General features: G+C 56.4%; 1 protein-coding gene across 3 annotated transcripts in view; it reads right to left on the reverse strand.

Moving 5' to 3' along the window:
• PTPRE (protein tyrosine phosphatase receptor type E) overlaps positions 1 to 12,345 on the reverse strand; it is a 169,883-nt gene that overhangs the window by 13,288 nt on the left and 144,250 nt on the right. For all 3 annotated transcript variants that reach the window (XM_081249585.1, XM_081249584.1, XM_081249586.1), the window contains 6 exons: positions 11,788 to 11,824; positions 9,674 to 9,771; positions 6,059 to 6,178; positions 4,437 to 4,600; positions 645 to 780; positions 219 to 368 (listed from right to left, as the gene is read on the reverse strand). In XM_081249585.1, coding sequence (XP_081105711.1) covers positions 219 to 368; positions 645 to 780; positions 4,437 to 4,600; positions 6,059 to 6,178; positions 9,674 to 9,771; positions 11,788 to 11,824 — 705 coding nt within the window. The remainder of the gene's footprint in view (positions 1 to 218; positions 369 to 644; positions 781 to 4,436; positions 4,601 to 6,058; positions 6,179 to 9,673; positions 9,772 to 11,787; positions 11,825 to 12,345) is intronic.

Genomic DNA, 12,345 nt, shown 5'->3' on the forward strand with positions numbered 1-12,345 from the left:
CCTGTCTGCTTCTCCAGACATTTCCTGAGTCTTGGGAAATAAAAGTGTATGCGTGACACGCCCCCTGCACGGGTGGTTGCTAAGCTCTGAAAGGCCCCAGTATTCTTCCCTCGGAAGTCACGGGCAGGACGGCTCCCCTGCTTTTTCTGGGGTCAATCAAGGGGGGAAGCAACTGAAAGCAGCTTCGTGTAAATGGTGGCCCTTAAGTCGGCACCTACCCGGAACTCCTCCTCCAGCCCGGCCTGGTCGAAGTGGGTGGTGGTGCCGTGCAGCGTCTGCAGGTGCTTCTCCAGGGAGGACACGTCCAGCTCGGTGTCCCCGTAGAGGTAGTACTCCAGTAAGGCTTGGTAGATGAACGTGTACTGCATCTGTGAGGAGACGCAGGTGGGCTCCAAGGGGGCCCTTCTCTCCTCTTTGTGTAAAGGGAAGGGGGCTTGGGGGCAGAGTCAGATTAATGGCCATTTATAACGAGCATCTATGGCCTTGACCGTGTGACGGTGGGCATCACTGAGGACGTTCTCCCTGCCGGGCACCACTCTGCGGGCACCACCTTGGGGAGAGGGCACACATCCTGGGGTGTCTGGGTTTGCTGTGCGAAGCTCACGCCAGGACGGGCAGCTGGGCCCGAGGAGGGTATTACTCACGTCTGTCTGAACCATCTGAGGCCTCTGATTGCGGATTCTGGACACGAAATCAAAGATGTCCACCTTCTGCTCGTTGTGCATCATGTCCATCATGGCATCGATCACTATGAAGGTGCCCGTCCGGCCCACGCCCGCGCTGGGGGAGAAAGAGAGACGCCAAGTCGTGAGTCACATTTCCCCGAAATGAATGACAGGGCCTCGGAACACGCCTGCAGCCTGGATGGGAGGACGCCCCGCCCTCCGCAGAGACGTCCGCTTCATCCCTGAACACAAACTTTCCTCGGTTAATAATAAAGAGCAATTCCACGCGAGGCCACCAGAGGGCACCACAATCCTAGTGAAAAGACCTCAAATCTCTCCCTCTACCTGGAAATTGTGTCCTAAGCCACGGGTGAGCTGTACAGGTAATTTTTCCTCTATTACCAAATGCCGTCTTCTCCTTATCACGTGCGTAATTGGATTTTTTATTGTCATGCTTGATGTGGCTTTTCCAGGCTCTTCATAAGAATGGAGAAACCCAGGCCAGGTCTGCTGGCCCTGGAGCCGAGGTCATGCAAATGGGGGCTCTGTCTGGGATCCGAGCCCTCACCTCTGGGCTGGCTGGGGCCAGCTGGTCCTTAGGGGCTCCACTGAGAGGTCTCCCGCCTCAGGAAGCTGCCCGATTCCATTCCTGGGTTCGGGTTTCCTTCCCTCCCAGCGCTCTCCCCACAGCAGTCTCCCCACCGCCACCCTGCCTGTCTCATCTAGACGCCCACCAGCCAGTGCAGGCCATCCGTATGTGTCTCCCCAACACCCAGGGCTCAGGGGGCACACAAATGGACTCAGCCAACATCCGCTGGATGAATAAACCCCTAATGGCCCGGACTCATATGTGCAGCATCGACCACAACTGCACGTGGCAGCCCAGGGTGTCTGTCGGGTTAGTTGGCTGAACGGGGCTTTCCCGCTCTGGCCCCTGCAGCCCAAGTGATCTTTTAAACGAAAAGGCTCACAACTTAATGAATGAAGTCCCCCACCCTGTTCCTCTTTTTGGGGGGAGGGTGGTACCGCTCTTTCCGGACCATTAGTCTCCAGAGTGGCGCTAGGACAGACAGTGAAGCCCCTCACCCTCGGAAGGACTCCCCGCTCATCACACTGAGGGGAGGGGAGGCAGAGAGACAGGAGAGGCCCCTTCGGAGTCTTGGTTCTTTACAAACTCGAAGTAAGAGAAAATCATCAGGTGCAGAGCCAGTTAAAGGCGCCCCACCCAACAGGTCAGTGGTAAGGCCAGGAAATAGCGAACTCGAGGCTGCGAGAGCCCAGGAGGCCCAGGTGCACGCGGGGCAGAGGGTGGGGGGCACCTGGGCGCAGGGAAAGGGACCAGGCCGGTCCCAAGAGGAAAAGCCCCGGGCCAGGCGCTCTTTCCCTCCTGGGCCCTGGATGCTGGCGCAGAGCTCACAGCCCTAGCTAGAGACCCTCCTGCTGTTTGTACAGGGACCGCGGGCAGGCAGTGGGTTCTTTTTAAGGGATTAAGGGGGAGACGGTGAGGGTGAGTGTGGGAGAGAGAAGGAAATCGCGAAACCTCCCACCCCCGGGCGATGCACGTTCTGGAGCCCCAGGAGACCCCGTGAGCAGGTGAACTTGGAGGAATGAGGAGGTCTAGTCCGCTCCCCCCGAGACTGGAGGCTGCCAGCCCACGGGAGCCTCCTCCCTGTTCCAGGGGGGGCTCCGGCTGGCCTGAACTCCTGGTGGGAACCGCTGTCACCACGTGACCCGCTGCCAGGCAGCACCCAGACCACCCAACTGCCTGCAGGGGAACTCAGCTCTGCGGGAAAGCAGACCCAGAGAGGGCTTCCCTTCCACGCACACAAAAACGCGCTGGCAAAGCAGAGCACAGAGCAGCAGGGAGGGCCCGGAGCTGCATCGGCGGCCCGGAAATAAAGCATTACCCGCAGAGACGACGTCTGCGTTCAATGGCAAAGGCTGAGATTCACAGCCACAGGGGAACCCAGGATGGAAACCAAGATAAAGGGCAAACGCACCTGCCCGGGGCACCTGTAGTGGGGGCGGGGGAGCAGGGGAGGGTCGCATACTGAGTTTTCACACGCACGCACGGTGGATCCAGAGGCCTCAGAAGAGCACAGCACTGAACGGCTGCCTGCAGCCGCCCCTGATGCCACACAGAGGCTGCCAGAGCACAGCCGGTGGCCTCCTGCAGCTGAGGGGAACTGAGCACACAGCTCCCTGCCAGCCGCTTCTCCAGCGGGGGGCCCTTCAAACTCTCCGCCCGATGACAAGCTGCCGGCGTCGACCCCACTGACTCGGCTACGCGGGCCCGCATCTCTGCGGGGTTTCTCAGAAATCCCCGTGCAGGAGCCCAGGCCTGTGGCCCGGCTGTCCAGGCTTGAGGAGGAAGGGCCCTGCTCACTGGGTGTCACGCTGACTGGACACTGGGTTTCCAGCTGTTAAAGACAGGGTCGTTCTGAGTATCACAGCCCTGCCAGGGGCAAAAGGCACCTGCATCCAGTGACACAGGTGCTCCGAACCTGCCACACAGGTGCTCAGCAGAAGCGGCACGCAGACTCTGGCTTCCAGGACGTCTGAGAACAGGGCTGCCCCCTTGAGGGGGCCGAGCTGGGCTAGACCACGTCCCACCCCCTCCAGTTCAGCTGCTGGGAGGAGCGTGCAGGGCCAGGTAACGGGACTCTTACAGGTGTCACCTCACCTGATGTATAGCTGCTCAGCTCCCAGGTGCAGATCCAGGATTCCATCCCCGGCCAGGACGCCAGGCGCTCCCCACCCCCAGCGACCCCCAAACCTCCCAGCCTGGGCAATGAGGGGCACAGCAGAAGCCGCTGGGCTGGGGCAGAGAAGGGATCTGGCCAGCACCTTCGGGTTCTGGCCGTGCATCCACCAAAGAATGAGGAGCCTGGCTGGGGGACGTTCTCATCTTTGCGCCTTTGTCTTAAAAACCAAAACACGCACGCGCCAGCCGGCCACCCAGAAGTCCAAGGCCTTTTCATGACCATGATTTTCGTGTTCGAAGCCGAACTGGCATTTAGTCATGAGCTACAGAGGGGGTGGATTTGAGCCCTGACTCTATGGCTTGGGGAGCCCAGAGCAAATAAGAGCTCAGTGTGAGAACAACCAGAGGATGTCCCGGTATGCAGAGGCGGAGGGGAACATGTTCTGGGAAAAGCAATCATTTCAAAACCTGCTCTTCCATCACCTTAGTTGCTGCGGCTGTAACCACAGCCGCAGCAACTTACATGCGTGCAGCGCTCAGCATCCTGCAAAGCCCACTCCCAGAGGTGAGTCCCAGCCCCTCCGAGGCTGTCCTCCCCATGACAGACGCGGAAACCTCTGCTGAGAGAGGTCAGGTGGACCCCCTATAGACGCGCGGTTTCCATCTCCGTTCCTTGAGGTGACCTGAGGGTCCCCGGGGGTGCATGGCAGAGTTCCATCCCCACCATCAACCTGGGCCTCTCGGCTCTTGTGTGGATCCGACATTAGGCTTTCTCCCCCGGTGGCCCTGAGGAAAGGGCTCTGCCGCCCCGGATGGGAACATCCCTCCGGCTCTTGTGTGGAGCCGACATTAGGCTTTCTCCCCCGGTGGCCCTGAGGAAAGGGCTCTGCCGCCCCGGATGGGGACATCCCTCCGGCTCTTGCCCTGAGGGATTCTCTGAGCGGGAGGAGCTTTCACATTGCCCCTGCTGCCCCTGCCCACCCGGCCATCCGTCCCCTGGTGATTTTCCCACGAGGGCCTGAGTCCTCCCTGGAGGGCCCGCCCCGTGGCCCCTGCCCCGCACGTACCTACAGTGGACCACTATGGGCCCGGCGTGCGTGGGGTTGAGCGTCCTCACTTTTTTCAGGAACTTGAGCATCCCGATGGGGGTGAAAGGCACTCCGAAGTCGGGCCAGCTGGTGAAGTGCAGCTGGCAGACGAGCCGGGGGGCTTTGCAGCCGTCGGGGAGCTGCTGCGGGGAGACACGGAGATGTGAGCAGGTGGGGCGGCCTCTGTGCCTCCCCACCATCACGCTCTGAGAATGCCTGCTTGGGGTCCCCCTCTGCCATCCAGCTGTGGGCAGCCATGGGTGCAGGGAGGGGCCCATCAGTGAAGGCTGGACGCCCCAGAGTGAGAGACCCTGATCCTTACCCCCGGCTCTGGACACAGCACCACGGCAGCAGGGGCAGCAGAGCAGGACCCACGGTCACCTGTCCCAGGACCGGGCCAGGCCCCAGGCAGCCAGACACATCCCTACAGACGGCCCTAGGGCTCACGGACCCCGCTGGGAAGCAGGGTGGCTGCATGCCGGTGTGCCTAGCTTTTATGCCCGTGTAACTCCCAACAGCATAAGCATAAGCTTTCACTCTCATAAGCATCTTAATTTTCGGGGAAAAGATGTGGTTGGCCTACCCTCGGGAGACCCCTCCACCCCCTGCCTCAAAGCCTCTCTCAAATTTTATGACCCAGAACACAGGTTTGGTTCTCTGCCCAAAGCCACAGAAAGTTATACGGCGTATTGGGAAGGGGTGTGTGTGTGTGTGTGTGTGTGTGTGTGTGTGTGTGTGTGTGTGTGTGTGTGTGTGTGTGTGTGTGTGTGTGTGTGTGTGTGTGTGTGTGTGTGTGTGTGTGTGTGTGTGTGTGTGTGTGTGTGTGTGTGTGTGTGTGTGTGTGTGTGTGTGTGTGTGTGTGTGTGTGTGTGTGTGTGTGTGTGTGTGTGTGTGTGTGTGTGTGTGTGTGTGTGTGTGTGTGTGCGCGCGCGCGCGCGCGCGCGCTTTGGGGAGGCAGGCAGGCCGGGGATAGTAAGAACGATAAAGCTCATCCTCTTTCCTTTTTTGCTGTGGTTTCTCGGAACCTCAGACTCATATTTTGTAATCTGTCTACACCCCTCACTCCACCTTCGATTCCCGATGACAGGACCTTCTATCTTTTCTGTTTTTTTTTAATCTCTTAAACCTCTACTTCATCTGCCTTGCATACAGGTATCTTTATTGAAGACTGCCTTAAATCCTTTCTGGGAAGGAGGATTAGCAGGAAATCAGTGGGAAAACTAATGAGGTGTTTCAGACATAATTTTGAAACTGCTAAAAAAAACTCACCTCACCATTCCAGCGTGTGAAATGACGCTATGTCACTGAGTGCGGACGCCCATAACCCGCCCACTGACTTGACTTCCTCCACCCAGAAAGGTCCCTGGGAGCCAGGAGCATCCAGCACTGACTCAAGGCCCACATGCACCTGTCTGCCATCTGCCCTGTAGACTCACGGCCTGGGCCCACTAACAACCGTCCCACATCCCTGCCCGGCACTTCCTCCAGCCTCATCCTCCACTCGTGAGAGCCGAGGGCAAAGCGCTTCCTATTATAAACATAGACGGGTATTTACTCCCTACCCTGCTTCTCCAGAAAAGTCCAGGATGTAAGGTACTTACGGACTGAATGCAGAACTTCCGGATGGTGTAGTCCACCAGGACCACGCAGTCCTCCACACACACCCGGACGCTTCCGTAGGTCCAGCAGCCCTGGTCCGGCCAGTACTGATGGCACTTCTCCTGCGTGGAACAATTGAACAGAAACAATAGCTCTGTGGGGACCTCTGAGCACCTCGTTGCCCCCACCCTGGCCATGGCCACAAGGCCTCACACACACCAGCTTCCCATGAAACAGTCCTCAGCTGGGGAACTGTTTCCATCTTATCAATGGGGAAACTGAGGCCACACAGCTGGTGAACGGCAGGGCTGAGACCAGGATCGGACCATATCCAGTTCATGGCTCATTCACTCATCCACTCGCTAACCCCACACATCGACCGAACCGTTGGGCTGAGTTGCTCCCTGCAAAGCCGGGGACCAGAGCAGAAGTGGCCTCACCTGGGAGGGGCTGCCCTAAGCCCCGGAGGACCACGTGCTCCCCAAGCACTGCCTGTCGGATTCAGCAGGTCGTTTTTGCTGCCCAGCACTACGGACAAACTAAATTTGCATCCCGCCCACCCTCCGTGGGAGAGTCACGAGCCTGCGGTCAGCTGAACGTTCCTAAGTTTTCTCCAGCCAGGAGGAGGCCGATGTGGGAATTTGCGGAGCGGACGCATGGTCACAGAGAGGCCCTTCCTTGGCCTTCCCTCCCCCGGAACTACCAAAGGGCCACACGAGAGGGTGGGGATGGGGCCTCTGGCCCCTGATCCCAGGTTGTCCTCCTACAAGGAGGACCTGAAGGCATGAGGCCCACCTAAGGGGGAGACACCGGCTCCACAGCCACGGGACAGGCCCTGGGGTCAGCAAGCCGTTTACCCTGGAAACTGCCCACAGGGCACAGCTGTGAAGTCACGCGGGATTAATAATCTTATAAAACAAGAGTCAGCTGGTATTCACCAGTGCCCAGAGCTTGTGTGATGACACCCACCAGACAACTTCCCCTCCACGGCCCGGGCCCAGGCGACTCGGAAGGGACCCCGAGGAGAAACCAAGCCCTGAAGGTCCTGGTTCGGGACAGTCTTGGCCTCCTAGGGACCCTCCAGAGATTCTCACCTTGACAAAGTCTCACTCGGGGACCTGAGGGCTGTTTCTCAGGCCCCCAGAGGGCTCAGTGTGTGCACTGTTTCCATGCCCTCAGCCTCCCGTCTACATGGCTCCCGTCTACATGGCAGGCTCCCGTCTACATGGCTCCCATCTACATGGCGGGCTCCCGTCTACATGGCTCCCATCTACATGGCGGGCTCCCGGCTACACGGTGGGCGCCGTCCCCTCCCTCCCATCAGATCATGAGATGCTAGAGCAGCTACATTTCACAACATCAAGTCAGGATGTTGAAGCCAGGGAGACCACAACAGAAGTGTAAGCAATTAAGAAAAAGGGAACTGTATTGAGAAATGATTTCATCTGAAATGGTGAAAATCAAGACACAGAAGCAGGCCAGCTCTGAGTCACAGAGACAGAAAAATGCAGTAGGATCTTTCTGCAGAGAAAGATGGAGGGAAAATGTCAAGTAACGTAGCAACAGCATCACTGATGGGGGAGCTGGGGGCGTCTTCTGAGTCCCACTGCTTCTGCACTGGTCTCCTTGTGTCTCATGTTTATAAATGAGCCCCCAGAAGCCTGGTCACAGGGGACAGCTGGTCCCAGGGGACACGGGGCTCCAGGTCAGCCTCCTCTTCTAGGGCGAGGTCCTGCTGCAGCACCCGCCCAGAGCGTAGGGACACCACCCACGCAGCCACCCTGCCCCCACCGGGGCCGTGTCCCTGCCCGGGAACCCCCTGCTTCACCCCTTTCCGGTGAGACAGGAAGGCCAGGGCAGGATTCACACAGAGAAGGCCGGCCCTCCACAGCCCTGTCCCAGCTCCCTGGAAAACAAAAGAAAACCCCTCTCCTCTCCCTGACCCGAAAGTGTGGGTGGAGCCTCTTCCGGTGCTTTTTTGGGCGGAACAAATTAGTGATGGTGGCAGCCACTAGGGCTGCCCCGCCTGCCGCCTGGCCTCCCCACCCCTGCCCCAGCTGAGCTCCCCACGGCCTGTCACTTCCATCTCAACGGGCAGCCCCGGCCCCAGCCAAGCTGCCTGGGCTTCGCTGGGGACAGGCCAGCCAGCCCCAGGCCAGTGCGGGGTCAGGGGAATCAGTGCCTCTGGGCCCGTGCCTGACCGAGTGCCAGGACGCGCAGACTCTGGGAAGAGGCCAGCAGGACGGACGTCTGCCTCCAGCCTGGGTCTTCCTCTTGGCCTGCTCGCGCCCACCCTCGTGCTGGCCCTCACGCTGGAATCTGCGAGAACAGTCTCCCTGCCGCTAGAGTCCGTCCCTCCGGCTCCCAAGTCTTTCCTTCTGGAGAGAGAGCGAGAGCTCACTTCCTAAAGCACAGGCCCCTGCTTACCGCTGAGAAACCCGCCGAGGCCCTCCACGGCCCACCCGTCTCAGCCCGACGTTCAAGCCCCAAGCCCCGGCTCCCTGATGCATTTGTAGCCGCTCTGTCCCCCGCGGGGGCATCCTGGTTCTGGGCCCAGCAGATTTGCTCCCGGCCTCGCGAACACACCTCCCCACCCCAGTGCCTCTCTCCAGCTGCATCCGATGCAATCCCTCCCCGCACCAGCCCAGTCTTGGAGACCCAGCGACACCATCACCCCCTGAACGAGCCCTCCTGCCCCGGTCCTGGCCCAGGACCCACGGGGGGCCGCCCCTCCTCTCCTTCACACCTCCAGAGCCACAATCATGCTGTGTTCCGGTTTATCCTACAGGGGTCTGTGTCCCTTTGGCTAAAAAGTGAGTGACTCCCAGGCATGAGAATGCCCTGGCGTCTCTGCACCCTCAGCCTGGCCTTGCCTTCCGGGTGGCCCGTCCCTCCCGGGCCACCACTGTCCCCGTTACTCTCCTGTATATTTTCTGTCACCTCCTGACATAATCTACATTCACGTGCTCTCCGCTTGGCGCCAGCCCCCGTCAGTGGATAGAAATTGCCTGAGGGGTCTGCCAGGCGGCTGGCTGCATGCACCCCACCTGGGGCAGCCCTGTCCAGGAGACAGAGGCCAACGTGTACCTGTCCCCGTAGGAAATGAACCAGCTTAACCTAGAGATCTCAAGTTCTTATAATGTGCATGCATTACATAATTAGCATAATTAGAAACAGCTAATTAAACACACTGACATGACAAATCAATATTACTTCAATACGCCTTGTTCTTTCAAATGCATTTCTCTGGTCTGAATAATAAGCGGGAAATCATTTTTTTATGGTCTGAGGCTCAACACATTACATGCCCAATATACTAAAAATCTCTCTATTAAAATCCATGGCTCCCACCGTGGAGCAGCCTACCAGGGACGACCCTCAGCTGCAAGAAGAAAATTCTGCATCATTTTTATATCATAGTCTAGGACAGTGAGATCCTTGGAACACAGAGAATTTATTTCAAAATAAAAATGCTGTGAGCCGCTGGGTGTTTTTGCTCTTCTGCAGTGATAAGCGGCTGGGGGGGGCGGGGGGAGAGAAAGGAAGAGGAAGTGGTAAGCGTACCCCCAGCTAAGCAGCGGAGAAGAAAGTACTGGTGACTCAGAGGCTGGGCTTACCTCCTTTCTTTCTTTCAGGTTGGTCAACATGACGATGGTTGCAGACTTCTGTTCCCAGATCATTCTCCAGAAGTCATTCACTGTCTCCTGTTTAGGGCCTGGGGGTAGAGGATGGTCCCGAAGTCAGACAGAGAGGTCGCTGCGAGCCCCAGGCCTGTTGCCCTGGCCTTCAGGCCCCGGGACGGCTGCTCCCCACCTGCCCTGAGGAAGGGGGTGATGGGCCTGCTGGTCCATTTCACACCCTACAGAGTCCCAGAGCCGGAGTAGGTGGCAGCCTCCCCATTCTGTCCTACCTCTCCCCCTGATATCCCGCTGGGGCTGGGAAATCCTCAGGAGCTAAGTAAGACCCAGTTGGGTGATTATCTTCATGGGCCTAAAGGTTATTCAAATGGGAGCTGGGTTTCAAGCTGCCTGTCAAAGTGGTTTGTGGCCACTGGGGTGCTTGTGAAAGCCTCAGAATATGACCCTCCATCCAGAACTGCTGAAGTAGAGTGTGTGTGTGTGTGTGTGTGTGTGTGTGTGTGAGAGAGAGAGAGAGAGAGAGAGAGAGAGAGAGACACTGCAGGCTGACTGACCCGTGCGCCATGTCTAACCCCCCTTCCTCTGAAAACATCTCATCTTCTGGCTGCCCTGACAGCCAGTAATGCTGTGCAGTGAGATGTGGGCTGAAGCCCCTGGGGAGGGGATCTGAACAAAAGATAAAGTGTCCCTGGAAGAAAGTCCTCTGCCCATTGCCCTCTTCCCTGCCTGATTAGGGACACAGTGCCTCGAGGTGCAGAAGCCATTTTGTGACCCTGAGGATGACACTATGGAGGGTGGAGAGGTATAAAAGAGGCCCCTCCCCCGTGAGCTGCCGCCCCAGCCCTGGGCTGCTTCCCCTGGATGTCTGCTTATAAGAACGAAAAAGAGGGCCTCCCTGGTGGCGCAGTGGTTGGGGGTCCGCCTGCCGATGCAGGGGACACGGGTTCGTGCCCCGGTCCGTGAGGATCCTGCATGCTGCGGAGCAGCTGGGCCCATGAGCCATGGCCGCTGAGCCTGCGCGTCCGGAGCCTGTGCTCCACAACGGGAGAGGCCACAACAGTAAGAGGCCCGTGTACCGCAAAAAAAAAAAAAAAAAAAGAACAAAAAAGACATTTCTATTGGTGTCAGCTAGTGTTTGTCAGGTTTTCTGACATTTAAAGCTGGGCCTATTCTGTGGGCGTATGTGTATCTCCCTATTTTTCAGGGAATGTGCATTTAAGATTTTGATCTACACTGAATTTTGGGCCCCACAGCTCTAAAGGGTCTTGCTGAGTGAGGATGTCTAGGAAACCTAGTTTTAGCTCCAATGACACCCAACCGCACCAGTACTGGCTCCTGGGGATGACAACCCCTGGGAAGGTGGACGAGATGCTGGATTGAAAGTAATCCCCAAACCCGACAACTTGGAAGCCACATAGAGCTTAGCCAGCCGAGGGAGATTCAAGGTTTTCTAACGCAAGTATCGACATGCTGAAATGGCAACCCAGACCACTGGGTGTTTGGGTTTAAATCATGCAGGTGTGGAAACAGATCGTGTGTCTGTCTGCACATACACATCGTGTGGCTGCACATCTAACATGCCTGTTGTATGACAGACGCCCCCAAACGCTCCATGTCTGTCTGCCCTGACCACAGAGGGGGGGCGTATGTTCTCAGAGGTTCCAACGCTTCTGTTCTTTTGAAGCCCTGTTCCTGGGAGGAGTTTCATCACCTCACAGTATAACGCTTCTCAAACTCTACTGAGCAGAATGACCTGGGAACGCTGGCCAAAATGCAAATTCAGGGACAGCAGCAGGTTGGGGGTGGGGCCTGAGCTGCTGCATTTCTGGCCAGCTCCCAGGGGATGGGACACCCCTGGCCAGTGAAGCAGACACAGCGAGTGGCAAGGCTGTGTGAGATTCATGACAGCTTTGAATTCTGTGCTTCGGGAAAGGCTACACAGACTCTGATCAGCTATATAAACGTAGCAGCACACACACGTACAGAAAGCCGACATAAACCCTCAGGATGGTTGGTACCGGATAAAGAAGCAATCGCCTTCCATGTAATTTTACCAAAATCATGTTCAGAAAGTAACTTAACAAAAAGCTTACCTTGAGCTGCTATGAATTTATTCTTCTCTTTATAACCCTAGAAAAATAAAATCAGATTTATAATTTTTCAAAATTATCATTGTGGAAGGATTTTGTTGTTGTTGTTAGGAAAGTAACACGTATCCATCATGAAGAATTTGGAAAACACAGAAAAGTACGAAGAAAACTCACCAGGAATTCCAGAAATAACATATTATTTTTGTATATCCCTCTCCAGTATTTTTTCTGTGAATACCTTCCCAGACACACACACACAAGCAGAAACACAGACACACATGTATATATATATTTTTTAATTGGTTAATATGTACACATTCTCTTATATTGAATTTTTATAATAATTTAAAATTTCTATTAAATGATCTTTTAAGGTTCAACTAAAATGGATTCTTAATAATCCATTGTGTATGATTTTACTACAATTTATTTAACTAGTCCCCTCTGTTCTGTTTGGTCAGTGATATAAATAATGCTGTAATGGACATCCTTAGGGCTTATCTGCATCTTAAAAACAAATCCCCGACACAGGTGCTAATTCAAAAGGCCCAGCACTTTCAT

The sequence above is a fragment of the Mesoplodon bidens genome, assembly GCF_964165515.1.
Source record: "Mesoplodon bidens genome assembly, chromosome: 1".
In the NCBI taxonomy this organism is placed as follows: domain Eukaryota; kingdom Metazoa; phylum Chordata; class Mammalia; order Artiodactyla; family Ziphiidae; genus Mesoplodon; species Mesoplodon bidens.